The following is a 20,663-nucleotide window of genomic DNA, read 5'->3' as shown; positions in this document are numbered from 1 at the left end:
GCACGCACGTCTTCCGCCGGTGTCCGAGCGCCAAATTCTCGGTCCAATAAATTCATCTAACTGCTGCTTCTCTCTCTGTGTGAGTCTCTACAGGTTGAATGTTATTTAAGTGTGGTTGAACAAATAAAAGGTTTCATAAATATGAATCCTCTGTTTAATTCAATCTATATTTAGGTCATTTTGTCTTGGTTCCATAGCAAATCAGTCCATCATAATCAGAATCTCATTGTGTCCATCTTTACTTCATCTACATGTGACGCATATACGAAGTTCTTACCAGTGACGAGAAACAACAGGTGAAAGTTTTTAGCCAGAAAACACAACCTACAGGTGAAATAAGTACCAGTTTAACACATTTCATCATTAAGTCACACTGTAAACAAGGAAGAAGGAAAAAGGAAAATCCTGCATAAATCAGCCTTAATTATTACAAAATAAACATTAAATTAACTTACAATTAAAGACTAAAACAATACTCTCTTGATCTCAGAAGTGTTTAACAATTTCTTTTTTCTTATAGTGTTTGGATATAATGTTACCACTGTTATGAACAAAGAACAGTTTCATCACATAACATAAAAAACTGTTTCTTAAAAAAATCATTTAAATTGAAAAGATGGTTTCTGAAAATGTTTCAAAGTTCATCAATTGACTCATGAAACAGGTAAAACAGATTTGTTACATTTAAATGTACTTGGCTTGACTTTATTTTTAACAAAAACAGTACATTTTGTGCATTAAAGTAATGGACAACATATTTAGTATTTGTTCTTATTTCACAGAATATTCCAAACAAAGGTTTTTAGTCTTGAGAAGCAAAAAAGAGTGCAGTAGGGGGTCAACTAGGTTTGTAACACCTTCAAAACGTCCTTTTTAATTTTATTTATTTCAGTACAGATACCTGAAAAGTATAATTAAGTACAGTAATACTTTTTTTTTTACTTCAAAGCTCTGCATTTATACCTGGCACATTTTGATTCAATGTTAAATTTTCACAAGATACATTTTTTGCTAATTTTGTTGTTTCAAAAAATAAATACTGAGAATAAGCAAGGTACTGGACACAGAATTTCTCATCTTGCGTGTTTATTCAGGAAGATTTTTGTTTAGCATGCAACAACAAGGAAATGTTGGGGATGTTGTTATGACATTTTGCTACATCTAAACTTCCAAAATTCATAGGAAGTCAGCTCAAAGAAAAAGCTGATTTATTAAATGAATTATGGATAAAAATTTAAACTTGCCAGCAATAAGTTAGAAAACAACAGCGGCATCAAAAGGAGCAGGGCGGGACTGACTCTACTGACGCTGTTGCAGTAGTCGCCCTGGCAGCACTTCATCATTTTTTCGTAGGTTGGATCCCCCTGTGAATGTGGGGGGCCTGGGCACATCTGCTTGGAGATACATCCCATCGTCATATTATCTCTTCCTACATTCATTGAGAAAATGAAGATAAAGTCACCATATGAGTAGCAGGTTTGGATCTGGTCTTCTGAGGATAAATATGAAGCATGCAACACTATTGGGCTCTTACCTGAATATGTGAAACAGAAGTCTTCATCCCCTTCACAGTTAAGAGTTTTCCTGCAGTTTTCTCCCTCACACGTGTAACACTTCTTTCCATTTGCACCGGACATGTAATCTAAGAGGCAGAGATGGTTATTCTATTGAAAATCAATGCAGAATTATATATTTTTGTTTTTGTCAATAATTTATTTCTCCTAAAATATCTGGGGGAAAAAAGAATTGAAACTGCATGAAAAGTTTGAAATAAAAAAAAGATTTGAAGCAAAAAAATTGAAACAAAAAAAAGGTCAAAGCTACTTTTCAGATTAAAGACTTTTTCAGTTTCAGATTATTCTTTATTTTTCAGATTCAAACTTTTGGCCCCGTTTTAGGATGGGATGTGGAATCATGACTGATAGCTCATCATGACACGTGGTTGTCATGGTGGCCTGACCACGACCGGCCAGACCACAGGCCAAATCTGCCCTCTACATTCAAATTATGGTTATATGTCCGAGAGGTGAGAAGAAGTACTTTTATTTAGATCTAAAAGACTATATATAGTCTGAAGAGTGAGGCCACTGTTCGGTTTTCTGCTGTCCTATAACAGAAACAACGCTTCTGTATTTCATTTGAAACCGATGCGATCCACCTTGTTTAATAGTTTACAGGTTTCCATATTTATTGGTATCACATTCTGATTATTATTATTATTGTGAATGTCTTTTCTGAAAACCTACTGTATTAAAATTGATACTGTAACATATTTTGTTTTAAGGAGGGGTTTATTCGTGTCTTCTATAGTAGAATAAATATCCTTTTTAAAAATCAAATTTTGTCTTGGTATTCTTTAATGTTAATACTGTAAAATCAATAAATTCTTTACAAAGTGTTTTAAGTGGTTGTCATCAATTTCCCAATTTTTTGCAAGACTGAATTAATCTCCATAGAAAGACGATTGTTTAACAAGAAAACCTTGAATTCCAATGAAAATTGTCGCCATATTAGCATTTCCACAGACCTATTTTGTGTATATATATATATATATATATATATATATATATATATACACTGCAAATGTTCGCTGAGGGTTTAATGGCGTTTAATTTCAATGTTTGGTGAACATTGCCAGCGATCGTTCAGAGGATGGCTTAAAATGTTCTACATTTTAAATGTTCTACATTTTAAGAAGCAAAAAGTTTGTGAGTACTGTAAATTCAAGTTGTGCAAAGTATTGACAAATATAATAAGGGAATTAATTACCAGGTATTCGAGTGTTGCATAGGTCTTCTTTGCAGCAAGTGGCATTTCTCACTTCTCTGTAATTTCCGTAGTGGATGGAGGTTTCAACACACCATGGAGCCTTCATGCAGTGTTTGACGTTCCAAACAGAAAAGACTCTGCCATCTAACAGTCAAATAAAACAAATTTTAAAGTGAGGCAGTGCCAAACTCATAAGCAATTACAGGAAACCAGACGAAGACGTACCTTTAATTTCGACTTGTGTTGATGATACACAATGAGTGTCATATGAGTGGCAGTAAGCTTTACTCTCGTTGCAATTTTTATTGGGCTTCGCCAAACATTCATAACATTGCAGGTTGTCAACTAATTAAAACAAAGAGAGAATGCACTTTTAAAGTATGAAAATGAAATAACAAAATCCTATTCTTAAGACAACAAAAAATGGCGGAGTCACATCAGCACAATCAGTGCGGGAAAAAAAATTAGATTATTAATGTAGTTTTTTAATGAAAGAAAAATTAAGTTTAATGAAATCACACTAAATTTAACGTTACAATAATATTAACCGCAATCAAAAACTTGCCTTCCGGTAGAAACAGCACTCCAAGCACCAAAGCGAAGAGGAACATTTTGCTGGTGAATTATAAGTGACTTAGAATTGTCTCCGTTGAAAAAATAGATTGAAAGTTGTTCTGTTTTTACCAGGGATGGGCTTTACTCTCAGCTTTACGCCTCCTCTAACCAAGCCGATTCTAACGTTTGTTTGTTTTCTGACGGTTGCGCTGCACACGCGTTGCCATAGAAACTGACAACACCCTTTCGCGACAATTCAAAATGCGCAAATATTACAAAGAGCAGAACATTAAGTCCTTTACAGAATTCTGTTTTTAGGCTTGACGTGTATTTTGTGATTATTAAAAGACAGCTGGTAGATTAGCTACGCTGCTATTAGCTAATCTAACAGCGGTGGTTAATTAGATAATTTAAACACCTGCTCTAATGATGATCTGTCAGAATTGTGTCTTTAGGTCGCCTTTTTTATTTTTTAATTGAACCGAAACACAATGAATTCCACATCACATCATGCTAGGGTTGTCAAAGTAAAGTAAGCATAGCCTACTTGTCCTCCCTTTTTTTCTTTTTGTTTTGACGTGGTCGTTCACTCTTATCCAACATGTATGCGACTTTAATGCGATCTCCAGTGTGAACTGTGTTGAGAAAAAAATGATTGTTTTTAGTGTTTAATACAGTTAATCTTACGGCATGTGTAAAAGGTATATTGAGCATTGCCATTTTGAACAAATTTCTTAATTTTGAACAGGTTTGTGTTAAGGATTTAAAACTAAACTATTGATGGGTAAGTATTCAAAGTACAAGAAGGAAAATACAGATCAAAAGGGAACTCTCACTGAGTCTCCTGTTGTGTTATCAGAGAGGACAGGAGGCCATAAAATTAGCATCTCCAGGAGGGCTGTATCACTTGAGCCTGGGAGAGAGAAGTTTGCTCGGTTCACGGAAGATCAAAAGTCTTCCAGAACTAACATCTGGGACGGTGTAAAACTGAATACAACATAGAATGTTAAAACCACTAACATTTAATTTCTAAGACATTTTTCTTAGTTACTAATAGCATATTTTTAATGAAAATTCTATTATCTAATTTTAAAATTACTAATCTAGTAAATGATGAATGTATTTGAAAATTTTATCTGTGACAATATCGGAATCAAATGGAAATTGTTTGAATGAAAATGTTTTGTTTAGTATTAGAAAATTGCTCAGGATTTATGATAAATGGGGTTTTGGAAAATGATTGTGTTAACTTGTATACTTAGGATTGAATATTATGTTTCATAGGTTAGAAAAAGGAATTGTACTTCATTTTGTTCTGTTGATTTTATGTATTACTTTTGGTTTAAGGCAGGACTCAATCTTTTGGGGTGCTGAGTGCAGAAGAGCAAAACTGGGTTTGTCAAGATAACCTTTCCCTGAACCAAATTACTGAATTTAAGTTTGTTCCTGGGAATCTATTTAGGGAGAGATAGCAGGAGACTTCAGATTTCACAGCTATCTGTGAAATACTTTTCTTATGTTTTTCTTTGCCCAGATGGCCTTAGAACCGTAGGAGGCCAGGACAAGCTCTCCGCTCTTTTTGTTAAAAGAGCAAATGACCTTTGATCTTTGCCGTAAATTAGTGGGAGTTCTAAGTTTTCCTGGGTGTCCAAGATAGCTTCCAGTTGGTCAAGCAGAGGTACGCCTTGTTTGAATATATTAAAGAGGAAAAACACGCCTACGTTATAAAAGTTCGTGCCCAGGAGTAATAATTCAAATAGCTGCCGCTTTTTGCCTTTTTGCACCAGCTCTCTCCAAAGACGCGTCTTTGCCTTTTCTTTTTCTTATCTTTTTTGTCTCAGGTAATGAATGTATGTCTCTGTTGTTCTGTAGTTGTGTTGTTAATTCATACGTTGTTTCTTATTGGATTAAACTCTGTAATTCTGTGACGTCAACACGCATTGTTGTTTTCCTTGTGGCTACACGTGGCTCGCCGAGAGGACCTGGCATCCAAGAGGAAGAGAGAGCCAAACTTTTTCCAATGTTAACTATTTTAGATATCTCTTCCTTAACAATTGCAAACCAATGTTTCCCAACCCTGGTCCTCAAGGCACACTAACCTGCACGTTTTAGATGTTTCCCTGCTTCAACGCGACCTTTTCAGATGATTGCAATTCAGCAACGGCCTTAATCAGCGATCAACTGAAATCATATGTGCCTAAATCGTGCAGGCAGTCAGTATAACTTGTGGACCAGGATTGAGAAATGTTTTTTGAATCCTGAAACACTTGCAGTGGCGTTGTTGTTGTCAGTTGTAATGGCAACGGGTCTGTAGAGCATTTTAAGCGACCAATGTAGAAGTGGCCTAAAAGGTAGACGACAGATAGTTTTGTGATTCTATGGAGCTAAATTGGGGCCATAAAAAAAGTTTGAAACTGAAAAAAAGATTAGGAAAAAATGTTCAAAATTACTTTTTGGATTTATTTTATTTTTTTAGATTTTTTTTCAGGCTTCAAATGTTTTTTTCAGATTTAAGCAGCATGATTGACATTCCTGTCCTGGAGAACTGTCATGATTCCAGATCCCTTTTATCTACATCGCAACCCAAAACAGGGCAAAAGTTTGAATCTGAACTTCAATCAGAGTAGTTCTGAATTTCTCTTTTTGTTTCAATACTTTTTTAGTTTCAAAGATTTTTTTATTTCAGATTTTTTTTTTATTCAGTTTCAACATTTTTCCAGATATTTTAGGTGAAACATGTTGACAAAAAATAAAAGCTTTGAACAAAAAAAATGCTATAATTTTACATTTCTTTTCAATGGAATAACTATCTTTGTATCTTTGAGTACAAGTTCACTCCAAATGGAAAAAAGAGTTTCACGTGTGAGGGAGAAAACTGCATGAAAACTCTTAACTGTGAAGGAAATGAAAGCCACTGCGTCACACAGCAACAAGAGCACAATATGGTTTTGTGTGCTTCATATTTATCCTCAGAAGAATGTTAAGACCAGATCCAAACATGCTACCCACATGGTAAGTTTATTTTCATCTCATCAGTGAATGTGGAAGGAAAAAATGTGATGCCTAAGGGATGTGCCTCCAAGTTGACAAAATACACATCAGGCCTAAAAACAAAATACTCATGTAACGGACTTAATCTTCTGCTCTTTGCGCATTTTGAATTATCACTTAAGGGTGTTGTCAGTTAATATGGCAACGCGTGTGCAGCGCAACCATCAGAGAGAGAGAAAACAAACAAACGTTAGAATCGGCTTGGTTAGAGGAGGTGTAAAGCTGAGAGTAAAGCCCATCCCTGGTAAAAACAGAACAACTTTCAATCTATTTTTTCAACGGAGACAATTATAAGTCACTTATAATTCACCAGCAAAATGTTCCTCTTCGCTTTGTTGCTTGGAGTGCTGTTTCTACCGGAAGGCAAGTTTTTGATTGCGGTTAATATTATTGTAATTATTGTAATGTAATCATCTTCCTATGGAGATTAATTCAGTCTTGTAAAAAATTGGGAAATTATTGACAACCACTTAAAACACTTTACAGTATTAACATTAAAGACTACCAAGATAAAATATGATTTTAAAAAGGATAATATTTATTCTACTATAGAAGATACGAATAAACCCCTCCTTAAAACAAAATATGTTACAGTGTCAATTTTAATACAGTAGGTTTTCAGAAAAGACATTCACAATAATAATAATAATCAGAATGTGATACTAATAAGTATGTTAACCTGTAACCTTGTTGGTGGATCGCATCGGTTTCAAATAAAATGGGGCCAAAAGTTTGAATCTGAAAAATAAAGAATAATCTGAAACTGAAAAAGTCTTTAATCTGAAAAGTAGTTTTGACCTTCTTTTTGTTTCAATTTTTTTTTGCTTCAAATCTTTTTTTTATTTCAAACTTTTCATGCAGTTTAATTTTTTTTTCCAGATATTTTAGGAGGAATCAACAATCAAATTTTATTTGTATAGCACATTCCAGCAGCAAGGAATTTCAAGGTGCTTAAAGAAGAAATAAAAACAGTATGTGACATTAATAAATAGATGAAAAGTAAAGATGAAAACATTGTTTTCATGACAACTGTCATAAACATTCATAAAGACTTCTTTATGTTCATGACAGATGTTATGTTTATGACAATGTCATGTCAGTCTTATGCACACCCCTTCAAATAAAGTGTTACCAATATTTTAAATGTAGCATGATTTGAGCATTTTGCTAACAAAATGTGTCACTTTGACCCTAATTGCTGCTGTTCAGCCTCTTGTGTTCATAAATGTATCAAATCACTCAAGAAAAACTGTAAAAGAAAATAGTCATGGGAGATGAAAGAGGTCTGTGTCTTTAATAAAAAGAATCACACGTTAAAATTTTACCATTCTTTTCTTTTAAATGTGTTTTAAAAATCAGAATATTTTTCATTTAATTGGGTGAATTTCTGTGAGTTTTAATTTTTGTTGTAATTTTACATTTACAACAAATGCAAATGCTCTTCAACACCCACTACTGTAACATTGTTCTTTTTCAAAATAAAAGAAACAAACCATTTTCCTTTTAGACAGAGTGTAATTTTCACAGCTCGATAATAAACAAAATGATTTAACTTTCGGGAGCAATGTGAATTTTTGTAGATTAGAAACCAAACAGTTTTTTCTTAAAAAATATTAATAATAATAATCATCATCATCAACCTGGAAACAATGATGAGTCACTCCTTCTTCAGAAAATCAGTTTTATTTTATCAAGTTTGAAATCAAGTTTTCCATTGAGCAAAACTAACTGCAAGCTTGTGCACTACAAAATCAGAAAATTTACCAATTATCTTTTGTCTATTTTATAGTGCAAATCTCTGTTCACTTGAGATAAAGCAAAACTAATTTAAATGTAATTTTGCAGCAAAATATAGGAGCTGCTTGTTTTGAGTCAGTTCCTTAATATTGATGAAAAAGTTCTTGTTTCATTGGTTGATTTTTTAAGTTATAAGAGGGGAAAATGTTTTGTTAATAGTGAAATAATCTGTCAATGAAACAATAAATTTTTTCAAGTTTCTTTAGAATGATGAAATGTTAAAGTTCCTCTGTATGCAGATGACAGCACAGATCAGTGTCTATCCTGTGATTGGACAGATCGGTGTCTGTCCTGTGGTTGGACAGATCGGTGTCTGTCCTGTGATTGGACAGATCGGTGTCTGTCCTGTGATTGGACAGATCGGTGTCTGTCCTGTGATTGGACAGATCGGTGTCTGTCCTGTGATTGGACAGATCGGTGTCTGTCCTGTGATTGGTGGTTCTCTTTCCAGCAGGAAGTTGTGAACAGAGTTTAAAAGCTGCTGCAGGACTGCAGACATTCACAGGAAGCTGGACCAGCAATGGCTCTGCTGAAGGTTCTGCTGCTGCTGCTGGGGCTGGGTGAGTCGGAAACACTGGGGACACTGGAGACACGTCCACTGGTTCCAGGGAGGCTGCTGCTCTCTGTGACTCTCAAACTTCCCTCTGATTCTGTTTCAGACTGAAACTTGTTTGCATATAAACTGTGATGCTTTTTAATCTTTAACTGTTTATCCTCTTTCTGTTCCTGCAGCCATGTTTGCACCTGATTTCTGAGTAAAGTCCTCCTTTTTCTTCTTCAGGTGTTTCAGTGAACTCAGGTGTTTCTCTGCAGAAGAGAATCATTGGAAGTCTAAACTGTGATGACGGGGAGCGTCTTCATCATGTTCGACTGGAGAGCAGCAAGGGTGATAAAAGGATCCGCTGTGGAGGATCTCTGATCCACCCTGAGTGGATCCTGACTGCAGCTCACTGCTGGAAGCCAGGATGGTAGGAAAGATACATGAAAACTTTTTTATCTGCAGATGATCAGGTTTTCTTTGTGTTCATTATAATCGAATCTTTTCTGCAGGTCTAACTTAGCAGTGTTAAAAGTTCATCCACAGACTGCTGGGCAGCAGATTCAGGTAATCCAATATGCTACTCAAAGGAAGAATGGCCTCATTTTGCTGAAGCTTCAGACACCAGTAACAGATGTCCGACCTGCTCAGCTACCAAACTGCAGGCGTGAACTTGGAAGGTAAGTATTTCTCTAATCAAAAACATGACTTGAGGTTTTCTGTCTCCACTCCTCCAGTCCTGCTGCCTCTGCTTCAGCACACCTGAGTCAGGTAATCAGGCCACCAGCAGAACCAGAACCTGTTTAGCTCAGGTGTGTTGGACCAGAGACACATGTAAAGGATGCAGGACACCGTCACTGAGGACTGGAGGTGGACACTCCTGTGTCAGTGGATGAAATCCTTCATGGATTCATTTTCTGTTCTTTCATTGCTCTTCATAACAATACATTTTCTTCTTTGTTATCTTGTATTTTTACATTTTATTCCTATTGTGTTTTAGAGGCGATACTGTTAAACTGGCAGGAGAGGGAGGAACAACACCCAGGCCCAATAATAAGCTATGTGAGAGAAATATTGAAGTTATGTTAATAAAATCTTTGTTTCTGTCTCTACAGAAAAGGTCAAGTGAAGAACATGTTTATGATTCTCATGTTTCTCTACAGTGCCCCTCACTGATGTTATTCCATCCCAACTTCAGTGTGTCAACATGAAAGTTGTTCAGGTTCCCTATAACCATCCGACATATGGGCATATATATGATGCTGAAACAACAAACAAGGATATGTGCAAGGTACAGTACTTGAGTTTCTTCAATATCTCTCTACAGCGATTAGAAGTCTTTTCTGTTTTACAACATGAATAAATATATTGATAAAATTTTTCTACAGGCCGACGTTGGTGGAGCAGCGATGCACAATGGCATGATTTATGGAGTGGCATTTTTTAGTGAACCACACTACACATGTCAGAGTCCAGTTGTAATCAAGGATGTGTGTGATTCCCTGGGGTGGATAAAAGAAACTGTTATTAAATAAAATTCTCATCAAATTTCCTCTCACATATAATTTTATAATTGTATCTTCATCAGTTTGATCCACATGTTTGTAGAATTAGAATAAATAAATTGTTTTGTTTTTTTCTCACCTGATCTTCACCTCCCTAATGGAGTTTTCTCTTCACCTGAGAAATGAAAAATAAATCAATAAATGCATGAAAAGAAACATTTCCTGGCTTATTGTCTTTACATTCATGGTTCAGTTTTTTTAGTTGATATTTTCCCTGAAATGAGTCTAAAAACATGAGTTTTAAATCACATGAAGAGGAACACCAGAAGTAATTTATTTTATCAGTTTTTTTCTTTATTTTTGAACATGCAGCATCTAAACTCTGCAGCTCTGGAGTTTCTATTCCTGATTTAGTTCTAGAGAACTTTAAACTGCAACACGATCAAAGAGCTGTGCACAAAAATAATGAAACAGAAGTCACATAATGCAAAAATTAACAGATAATAAAATCCTAATAACTTAAATATAAAACATCACATTTTTAATAAAGATAAACAAATTTCAACAATTAAAAACAATTTAAAAGTCAAAATATGGAATGAAAGAAGTTTTAAGAAATTATTTATAAACAGATAAAACTAATTAATGGTATCTTCTAGTTGACACAAATATAACAAAAAATGATGGAACTTTTTCTCTATTGCAGTTACGTGTTAATTTTAATTTTAACTCTTTTTATAGGCTTACATAAAGCCATAAAAAGAATTATGATAAAATATTAACATAAAAATTGCTTGCAAAATAAAGGAGGAAGTGCAAAAATATTTTCTTTCACTGTTGAAATTAAAATCTAAATTACATGTTTATTATGTAAAACTTCTCAGAAACTACAATTTGGTTTTCAAAAGTTTAAGTAAATTTTGAAGTAACATCTGGAAAAAGTAAAAAGATGTACTGCTAGTCAATTAGTCTTTATGGTTATTAAAACGATTTGCCAATTCATGTTGACTGTTAGTGGCTGTTTTCTTTTCTCATCGACTGATTTGACAATAGACATTTGTTTCAGTGTATTCGGAGTGCAGTGCTTGCTGGGGCAGACAGTATTCTTTGAGTTTTGATTTGCCTCCTGAAAAACTAAAATTCTTCAAAAAGTCTCTTTTCATTGGATTTCTATTGGCTCTCTGATCCTTTATATTTTTACTCATCAGACCAGAATTTTACTCTTCCAACAGCTTTAAGTCTGTTTCTGCTGTGCAAGACTGATATTTCTCTGCAGTATAAAGAAATAGTGGAAATTTCAAAAAGGTGAGAATTTTGGAGGTGAATAGGGTTGATTATTTTTATTTAAGAATCTTGTGAGCATCATCTCAAAGTATTCCCAGATGTCAGATTTTTTTTCCTCTAGCTGGCTCCATTTCAATCACGTTTATTTGTGTAGCACATTTCAGCAACAATGGAGTTTCAAAGTGCTTTATATAATAAAAACACAAATATAAAGCCATAAAATATATCAATCAACAATTGAGAAAACCAGTAACAAACATTACATTTTGATGAGTGACATAATCAAAATTATTAACACACATGTTTGTTAAGGTTCCTTTTATTTCGGCTACAGCTGAAGACAAATATGCGCGATCAAATACAACCCATGAAGCGGCACAGATCATCAGGCTTTTATTTTGAAAACCGACACGCAAAATGAAGGAATCACGTGACCCATGCAATGCTAGGCATCGTTGTTATCAGTCACGTGGTTTTCAGCAAGACGAAGCGGGAAGCGGTTTGGATGAATGGAAAAAAAATTGTTACACAAAAGTGTTTCGCTGTAAAGATGGTTTGTAGTGTGTTTTGTTGCAACCTGAAGAGTGAAATAAACTTCAGTGGAGTTTGATAACAAATATAGGTTTATGTCTGGTTGAACGATGTGTTGCCCAGTTGATTCTTTTTTCTTTTATGGGGGGTGTGGAGGTTATTGCATGGGCGTAGGTTTGGGTAGGGACGGTAGGGACATGTCCCGACCAATATTCACGGGATATGAAAAAGTCCCGACCAATTTTTGCCATATTGGCTCAAAGAACGTGGATCTACGATCTTTGATTAGCAGCAACAGGCGGTGCGCGGAACGGAAGCTTCTTAGTTTGACATTTATTATGAGCCTCCGAGACCGTGTCGGAACGGTGCTGTCGGGGGCGTGGGGGGAGGGGGAGTCAGTTGAATCGTCGGACGTTCTTTGATTAGCTGCAAAAGGCGGCGGCTAGCTGGGCACACGCGTCTCCTTCTGAGTCTCGAGACCATGTCGCCACCAAAAAAGAAAAGGACAGACATTAGAAGTTATTTCGCTACGTCGGCTGTAAGTACAGTGAGTGGACCCATAAGTTAGATATCTATCACGCAACGCATTTGTTGTAAAGTCCGGTGTTTAGTAAGGTCAGCACTGAATGTGAGGTAGAATAGGTCTGTTAATTATGTAATATTTTTTCTTTTTTCTTTTATTATTGATTTCTTCTTATCTGCAATTGTGTTTGCTGTATCCAGAGGATATTTCTTTTGATCTTACTTGTAACGTTTGCTGAATTTTGTAAAGGAAAAAGTAAAGTGTTCTTGAACTGATCTGCTGATGACTGTATCTGGTTGTATACACAAGATGTATGATATGGTTATGGTTGGGGGGAGGGGGTTATTAAGCCAATGTGGTTTCCCCCCCCTTCTCAAAAATGTTCGGTGCTCTTGGGCATTTCACTGTGCTGCGGGGGGGGGGGGGGGGGGTGTCAAGGTCCCCACCAAAACTTAGACCGAACCTACGCCCTTGGGTTATTGTAATCCATGGGGTGGTGGGGGCCAGAAAATCTTTGGGAATCACTGTTCTAAGGTTTGTGAAACTTCTGTTAAAACATGCAGACTGTCAAACCTCTCACTACAGAGCAGAAGAGGACAGAGGCTGATTTTTATAACCTTTGTTGAGGTAGATGAGATCACAGGATAAGATTGGCTTCACATGTAAGTATTGGCAGATCACCAATTCCCCAAAATTAAGGAAATCGGCGCCCTATAAATGAATCCTATATTACACATGCATATAGGATATAATGTAAACAACACTGAGAGAGATGTGATAAGTTTATTGGAATAATTGTGAATGATCTAGTCATCCGACTGTTGATTACAATAATCCACATTATTAGCAGAAATGGAGGACAACAAAAGGAGGCTTGGGCAGGCCCTGCAGTCCACTATGGAGCTTACAGAGTGGTAGAAAAGAGCAGCTGCTGCGAGGAGACATCTGCAATGCCCGAATTAACTACACAGAACCTGGTAATTAATTTGTTTTGTTTAAATTGCTTTTCACTGCTTTGAACAATTAGAATTTACAGTGCTGACAAACTTTTTGACCCATTTCATAAATGGGTTAAAAGTAGAATTCAGTTACAGTGAAGAGAAGAAAAAAATTGTTGAACTAACTTATTTGACTTGCTTCAATTGATGGCTAGAAATTAAATTCAGTTTATCCAACTTAATTTATTAAGGGGGCGAGAGTCCAGAAAACAAAACTTAGTCCATACAAAAAACTACCCAACCAGGGTGGGCGAAGAACCAGGAAGCGGGTCGGGCAGCCGACGCTGGCGGAGGAAGCGGAGTCCTTGAGGCGGATCCGTGTTGAACATTTATGCTTGCCATTAAAATATATAGTTAGCAACTACACTAAATATTACGTTTACTAATTATTTAGCTCAAAACTAAATATTCAGCTAGTGTTGAGGAAAGTAAATATTCTTAGTGTTTAATACAGTTAAATCTTACGACATGTGAAAATAGTGGATTAAGCTAGAGTCCTTTGGATAAAATCTTAGAGGGCTTTAAGTTAGCCCTGCAGAAAAGAATGTCTGTTATAAATTAACTCTTGCACAAAGGTCGTGTCTCAAATGAGCAGGGAGCCAGGAGATCTTCCTCAGAGAAAACACTAAAACTTAAGAACAAAACTAACAACACAAAACTGACAATAATTGCAATTTAGTCAGTAGAATACCAGTTAGTTAAAATTAACATCATTTGAAGTAGTCTTAATTTGTAGCTTTACAGTAACAACTACATGGAGTCCAAGAGGATGCAGAAGTTCTGAACCACTTTGCGTACCAGGCTTCATGTCAATTTAAAATTACTGCACTGATCTGTATTAGGAATTACACAACAGGGAAATAAAATAGGTTTAAGACAGGTTTGCTATTGGTTGAACTCTGGTAAAAGACTAGAGGCTTTGTTCCAACCAGGAATTAGGAGGGACATCACATTTCAAACTGGCATGAGAAGAGCTTGCTCTAAATGACCTTTGCTCTCCCTTGTCTAGATAGAGAAGTGCTGTAGCCCTGAAATTAAAGAGGTCTCAGAAGGTAATAAAATTGCCCAAACTGAGTAATTTGAAACTGGATCTATCCATTTCAAATTACCTTCTTAATTGCAATTAAGAATTAAGAACACACCTTAATTGCATAATTGCATAAATTAAAACAAAGGAAACACCCTTTTGTATAACAGTAAGGGCCCCAGAAGAACATATCAGATTTGCTTTTGCAACTCTCCAAAGACGTCTTTGCCTTGTTTTTTTTTTCCTTATCCTATTAGTCTCAGGTAAATTAAGGTCTGTCTTCATGTGTATGAAGTGTCTGTGTTGTTGATGTGATTTTATACTTTTGAATGTTGGAATAAACCCTGAAAATGCATGGCGTGGAGCTCTGATTGTTAACTCTGTATGGCTTGTATTTCCACGCATTGCGTCATTAAATCCTGGAGGATAAGAAAATACAACGAGTCAGAACTTGATGATTTTTACTCTCTTAAACTAGCAAATAATATTTATCTTGCTAGGTAATTATTTAGCGCAAAGCTAAACGTTTAGCTTCCTCTGATCTTCTCCAAAGACCGAAAAGGTTTGAGTATTTGTCCATTTAATGTTTCTAAAGTTTAAGTTATCATTAGAAAATGTGTTCAAAACTGCTAGAATTTACCAGAATAAATCCAACATATCCATGCAGATATTATTGTTTTCTACATGAACTCTGTGATGGACATTTTAGTTTTGTTGTCTTTAATGATGAGTTTAACAGCTTTTAAAACAAAAAAAAATATGTTTAATATTTTACTGGAAATCCATTATTTTCTTCACTAATAATTAGAAATAAACACAAGAGTTACAATCTGATCAGACAAAATACATTTATTTTCTAGTTATGTGACAGTGGATATTATTGCGGATTATAACAAACAGCCATTTGATTTATTCAGAAAAAAAGTATTCTCACAGTTTGATTTACAAATTAACTTTAATCACCAAATAATCCAGAGCTGCATGAGATGTCTCATGTTCATCCAATATTCATATTTTTTTGGTACAATTATAAGTTTGAAACTTTCAGTTAATGTCTGTTAAGTATGAAGAATTAAATGAAATGTAAAATCACTAATCTAGAAAAACAATGTATCATTTAATAACAGCTGAATAAAATATTCCTGGTTGCACAGAATTAAGTTCAAATTGTTAAATACTATTATTTAGATGATGATTGTTGAATAATGCTACCATATTTGATGATGCAAACCTTCTTTTCTGTTTAATTTGATGTAATATTATCAGTGAAAAAATTAACAAAGTATTTAATGACATATTTTAGCAGTACCAACATCTTTTTACTTTTTCCAGATGTTACTATAAAATTTACAGAGAACGTCTGTCATGTTTAACCTTTTGAAAGCCAAATTATATTTCAGAGAAGTTTTACATGATAAACATGTAATTTAGATTTTAATTTCAACAGTTAAAGAAAATAAATATTTTTGTACTTCATCCTTTATTTTGCAAGCAATTTTTATATTAATGTTTTTGTAATTCTTTTATAACTTTATGTAACCCTATAAAAAGTGTTGAAATGAAAAATTATAAATTAACAATGACACTTCAAATACAAAAGAGTGTTTCAGTGTGTTTATTTTGAGTTTTTTCTGTGTGGTCCTGTTCCCTGTGAGTCTCTCTCTGCGTCTTCCCCGTTGATTGTCTCCCAGGTGTGTCTCGTTCCCTTGATTACCTCTGTGTGTAATTAGTCCCACCTGTGTCTGTGTTCCTCGTCGGGTCCTTGTCTAACGCTGTTTAGTTTGTCTTACGCCTGTTCGTCCTAGCGCTCCAGTCGTACTGTTAAGTCCTGGTTAGCTTAGCTCCTAGCTCTCCAGTCGTACTGTTTAGTCCTGGTTAGCTTAGCTCCTAGCTCTCCAGTCGTACTGTTAAGTCCTGGTTAGCTTAGCTCCTAGCTCTCCAGTCGTACTGTTAAGTCCTGGTTAGCTTAGCTCCTAGCTCTCCAGTCGTACTGTTAAGTCCTGGTTAGCTTAGCTCCTAGCTCTCCAGTCGTACTGTTAAGTCCTGGTTAGCTTAGCTAATGTTTCAGTCTTCGTGTCGGTTGCTACCGGTCTTTAGCTCTCTGCTAACTTCTCCGCCGTGCAGCCTGTTTTGGACTGTTGAGCTTCATCATTAAATTCATTATTTAATGATGAATTCATTGCGTCATCTCCTCACCACCTCAACCACACCACTCCTGACATGTTTGTGGCAACTTGAAGCTACCAATAATTAGTTTAACCTGTTTTTAAACATTTTCTTAACTTATTTTTTTCCAGATTTCAACTTTTAAAATGTTTTTAACTTTGTTTTCTTTAAATCATTAAAAATGTGATGGTTTTCTATTATTTTTACATTAGGATTTTACTTGTTAATTGCTGAATTATGTGACTTCTATTTCATTATTTTGGTGCACAGCTCTGGTTGTGTTGCAATTTAAAGTTCTCTAGAACTAAATCAGGAATAGAAACTCTAGAGCTGCAAAGTTTAGATGCTCATGTTCATTTCTGATGTAAAATAAAAACAAAAACAATAAACTGAATTACTTCTGTTGCTCCTCTTATTTAAAACTCATGTTTTTAGACTCAGTTCAGGGAAAATATCAATTGAAGAAACTGAACCATGAAATGTTTCTTTTTCATGCATTTATTGATTTATTTTTCATTCTGAGGTGAAGAGAAAACTCCATTAGGGAGGTGAAGATCAGGTCAATTCATTCTAATTCTACAAACGTGGATCAAACTGATGAAGATACAATTATAAAATTACATGATAGAGGAAATTTGATAATTTTATTTCATAATAGTTTGTTTTATCCACCCCAGGTAGTTACACACATCCATGATTGGCACTGGTCCAGTCTTTGGATAGCGTGGTGCACCACCAGTGATCACTCCATAAATCATGCCGTTGTGCATCGCTGCCCCACCAACGTCACGCTGTAGAAAAATTCATATCAATACATTTGTTTATGTTGTAAAACAGAAAAGTCTTCAAATCGCTGTGGAGAGGTAATGAAACAAACTTACATAGGAAATAAACTTGGTAGGGGCTTCAGCAGAGAATACAATCCCATATAACCCGGTAAAGTAGGAAAGAATAACTTTCATTCTGAGACACTGAAGATGTGATGGAATAGAAGCATTTCTCACTGTAGAGAAACATGAGAATCATAAACATGTTCTTCACTCAACCTTCTCTTTAGAGACAGACAAAGATTTTATTTTCATAACTTCAATATTTCTCTCACGTAGCTGATTTTTGTAGCCAGTTGTCGTTGCTCCCTCTCCTGCCAGCTTAACAGTATCGCCTCTAAAACATAATAGGAATAAAATGTAAAAATATAACAATGTAGAAAATTAATTGTTATGAAGAACAATGAAAGAACATAAAATGAATCCATGAAGGACTTCATCCACTGACACAGGAGTGTCCACCTCCAGTCCTCAGTGACGGTGTCCTGCATCCTTTACATGTGTCTCTGGTCCAACACACCTGACCTAAATGGGTTCTGGTTCTGCAGGTGCCCTGATTACCTGACTCAGGTGTGCTGAAGCAGAGGCAGCAGGACTGGAGGAGTGGAGACAGAAAACCTGAAGTCAAGATTTTGATCAGAGAAAGACTTACTCTTTAAGACGATTGTTGCAGTCTGGAAGCCGAGCAGGTCGGACATCTGTTACTGGTGTCTCAAGCTTCAGCAACATGATGTCATGGAACTGTCTAGAGCTCTTATAAATCACAGGAGTTTGTTGGATTAGTTGTTGCTGCTGCCCAGCAGTCCGTGGATGAACTTTTAACGTTGCTTTGATAACCCTGTAGAAAAGGTTAGATTATAATGTACAGTTTTTATCTGCAGATAAAACTGTCTTCAAGTCTGTTTCCTACCATCCTGGCTCCGACTTCCAACAGTGAGCTGCAGTCAGGATCCACTGAGGGTGGATCAGAGTTCCTCCACAGTGGATTTTTACATCACCCTTGCTGCTCTCCAGCCGAACATGATGAACACGCTCTGTGTCATCACAGTTTCGACCTCCAACGATTCTCTTCTGCCGAGAAACACCTGAGTTCACTGAAACACCTGAAGAAGAAAAAGGAGGACTTTACTCAGAAATCAGGTGCAAACATGGCTGCAGGAACAGAAAGAGGATAAACAGTTAAAGATTGAAAAGCATCACAGTTTATATGCAAAGAAGTTTCAGTCTGAAACAGAATCAGAGGGAAGTTTAAGTCACAGAGAGCAGCAGCCTCCCTGGAACCAGTGGACGTGTCTCCAGTGTCCCCAGTGTCTCCGACTCACCCAGCCCCAGCAGCAGCAGCAGAACCTTCAGCAGAGCCATTGCTGGTCCAGCTTCCTGTGAATGTCTGCAGTCCTGCAGCAGCTTTTAAACTCTGTTCACAACTTCCTGCTGGACAGGAAGTCACCAATCACAAGACAGACACTGATCTGTCCAATCACAGGACGACACCAATCTGCGCTGTCATCTGCATACAGAGGAACTTTAACATCTCATCGTTGTAAAGAAACTTGAAAAGTTCTTGTTCCATTGACATTTTATTTGAATAACCAAATATTTTCCCCTTTTATAATTTAAATAATCAGCAAATGAAACATTAACTTTTTCATCAATAATAAGGAATTGACTCAAAACAAGCAGCTTATATATTTTACTGCAAATTTACTTGTAAATTAATTTGACCTTATCTGAGGTGAACTGAGAGATTTGCGCTAGAAAACAGACTAAAAACAATTTGTAATTTTTCTGTTTTTGTTGTGCACACCTTGCAGTGAGCTTTGCTCAAGGGAAAACTTGATTGTATTTGTTACCGGCACCAGGCCTAGGGGAATCTTGGCCAGTATCAAGTGGTGCACAGGCAGATGAATCCTGTGCAACCAAGATCTGTGGATCACAGAGGAAGTGAGCTGAAACAATGTTACTCTGGCAAGCGCTCGTTTATTCTGAGCTGCACATTTTCAATTAAAGAAAAACAAACAAATAACTAAATATCTATCCATCCATCCATTTTCTTCCGCTTTATCCGGGGTAGGGTCACGGGAGGAGCAGCTTCAGAAGGGAGGCCCAGACTTCCCTCTCCCCAGCCACTTCTTCCAGCTCCTCCGGGGGTACCCCAAGGGGTTCCCAGGCCAGCCGAGAGCCATAGTCCCTCCAGCGTGTCCTGGGTCTTCCTCGGGGCCTCCTCCCGGTGGGACGTGCCTGGAACACCTCACCAGGGAGGCGTCCAGGAGGCATCCTTACCAGATGCCCGAGCCACCTCAACTGGCTCTACTCTGAGTCCCTCCCGGATAACCGAGCTTCTCACCCTATCTCGGAGAAGGCACTCTACCCTTTTCCGGCTCAAGACCATGGCCTCGGATTTGGAGGCACTGATCCTAAATAAAATACAATTATATATTATTATATAATATAATTTAAATCCAATCAACATCCAGAGTTTCCACAAAGAAATAAAATAAAACAAAGTGCACTCTAACCCTATCCCTAGCAAAAAATGGAAGAAAATCTAATCCTAAATTTACATAACCAAACTGAACAAAACATTCCACCAACGTTTGTGTCAGTTACAACAGTTTTCTTAATCACTAATGTGTGTCAGTTATAACCATTACAGCAGTTACAAAGGAGATCAAGCACTTTTATGAAAAAAATACTACACTACGAAATACAATATGTTAACTAATCGTTATATATTTACAGAACATTTTAAATGGGCTATTAAAAGTTTCCGTCTATCTTACCTGTGGATCACAAAGGAAGCAAGTTGATCACAGAGAATGCGGATGCCCAGAGCCAGGAAACACGTTCTTCCTGTTAGACCCACTGACAACAACAAGCACGTCTATATACATAAAAAAGAAGAAGAAATAACCAAGATGTTGCACAGGGTAAAGTATGATTGTTTTCTTTTTAATTCTTTTTTGTGATTTGCATGTTTGAATTGTTTTTGTTTTCCCCTTTAGCAACCCAAACACGCTGGGCTGGGCTGAAGGCGGTCGTATAAGGAGGCAGAGCGCACGGATTGCGTTCCGTAATCAGTGAGTTCAGGTGTC

The 20,663-nt window shown here is 36.3% G+C and overlaps 3 protein-coding genes across 3 annotated transcripts; 1 reads left to right on the top strand and 2 right to left on the bottom strand.

Annotated features, from left to right (window-relative positions):
* Window positions 1-1,220: 1,220 nt before the first annotated feature.
* LOC148160241 (phospholipase A2 inhibitor gamma subunit B-like) lies at window positions 1,221-3,380 on the bottom strand. The gene is made up of 4 exons (XM_088004631.1): window positions 3,335-3,380; window positions 2,995-3,114; window positions 2,770-2,913; window positions 1,221-1,642 (listed from the first exon to the last, which is right to left on the bottom strand). Exons 1-4 carry the CDS (start codon window positions 3,378-3,380, stop codon window positions 1,221-1,223), a joined length of 732 nt encoding a protein of 243 aa, XP_087860757.1.
* A 5,181-nt stretch (window positions 3,381-8,561) lies between these two features.
* Window positions 8,562-14,577, top strand: LOC148160240 (kallikrein 1-related peptidase b27-like). The gene is made up of 7 exons (XM_088004630.1): window positions 8,562-8,732; window positions 8,954-9,140; window positions 9,223-9,390; window positions 9,711-9,772; window positions 9,874-10,001; window positions 10,099-10,174; window positions 14,561-14,577. Exons 1-7 carry the CDS (start codon window positions 8,693-8,695, stop codon window positions 14,575-14,577), a joined length of 678 nt encoding a protein of 225 aa, XP_087860756.1. The 5' UTR covers window positions 8,562-8,692.
* A 2,649-nt stretch (window positions 14,578-17,226) lies between these two features.
* LOC106913435 (trypsin II-P29-like) lies at window positions 17,227-18,933 on the bottom strand. Its single transcript, XM_088004629.1, has 6 exons — window positions 18,894-18,933; window positions 18,482-18,674; window positions 18,224-18,409; window positions 17,847-17,908; window positions 17,626-17,747; window positions 17,227-17,535 (listed from the first exon to the last, which is right to left on the bottom strand). Exons 1-6 carry the CDS (start codon window positions 18,931-18,933, stop codon window positions 17,389-17,391), a joined length of 750 nt encoding a protein of 249 aa, XP_087860755.1. The 3' UTR covers window positions 17,227-17,388.
* Between the last annotated feature and the right edge of the window lie 1,730 nt (window positions 18,934-20,663).

The sequence above is a fragment of the Poecilia mexicana genome, unplaced genomic scaffold, assembly GCF_051168715.1.
Source record: "Poecilia mexicana isolate PSO_F unplaced genomic scaffold, ASM5116871v1 scaffold_3, whole genome shotgun sequence".
In the NCBI taxonomy this organism is placed as follows: Eukaryota; Metazoa; Chordata; class Actinopteri; order Cyprinodontiformes; family Poeciliidae; genus Poecilia; species Poecilia mexicana.
This window is presented reverse-complemented; position numbering and strand designations above follow the sequence as displayed.

Excerpts from the sequence above, each read along its gene's own strand:
- LOC106913435 (XM_088004629.1), bottom strand. The coding sequence starts at position 18,933 with ATGGCTCTGCTGAAGGTTCTGCTGCTGCTGCTGGGGCTGG. Across the intron at positions 17,909-18,223 it reads TGCAACAATCGTCTTAAAGA|AGGCGATACTGTTAAGCTGG; the intron begins GTAAGTCTTTCT and ends ATTATGTTTTAG. Across the intron at positions 17,536-17,625 it reads CTACCAAGTTTATTTCCTAT|CGTGACGTTGGTGGGGCAGC; the intron begins GTAAGTTTGTTT and ends ATTTTTCTACAG.
- LOC148160240 (XM_088004630.1), top strand. The coding sequence starts at position 8,693 with ATGGCTCTGCTGAAGGTTCTGCTGCTGCTGCTGGGGCTGG. Across the intron at positions 9,141-9,222 it reads CACTGCTGGAAGCCAGGATG|GTCTAACTTAGCAGTGTTAA; the intron begins GTAGGAAAGATA and ends TCTTTTCTGCAG. Across the intron at positions 9,773-9,873 it reads CAGGCCCAATAATAAGCTAT|TGCCCCTCACTGATGTTATT; the intron begins GTGAGAGAAATA and ends GTTTCTCTACAG.
- LOC148160241 (XM_088004631.1), bottom strand. The coding sequence starts at position 3,380 with ATGTTCCTCTTCGCTTTGGTGCTTGGAGTGCTGTTTCTACCGGAAG. Across the intron at positions 2,914-2,994 it reads AACACAAGTCGAAATTAAAG|ATGGCAGAGTCTTTTCTGTT; the intron begins GTACGTCTTCGT and ends TTTGACTGTTAG. Across the intron at positions 1,643-2,769 it reads ATGCAACACTCGAATACCTG|ATTACATGTCCGGTGCAAAT; the intron begins GTAATTAATTCC and ends TCTGCCTCTTAG.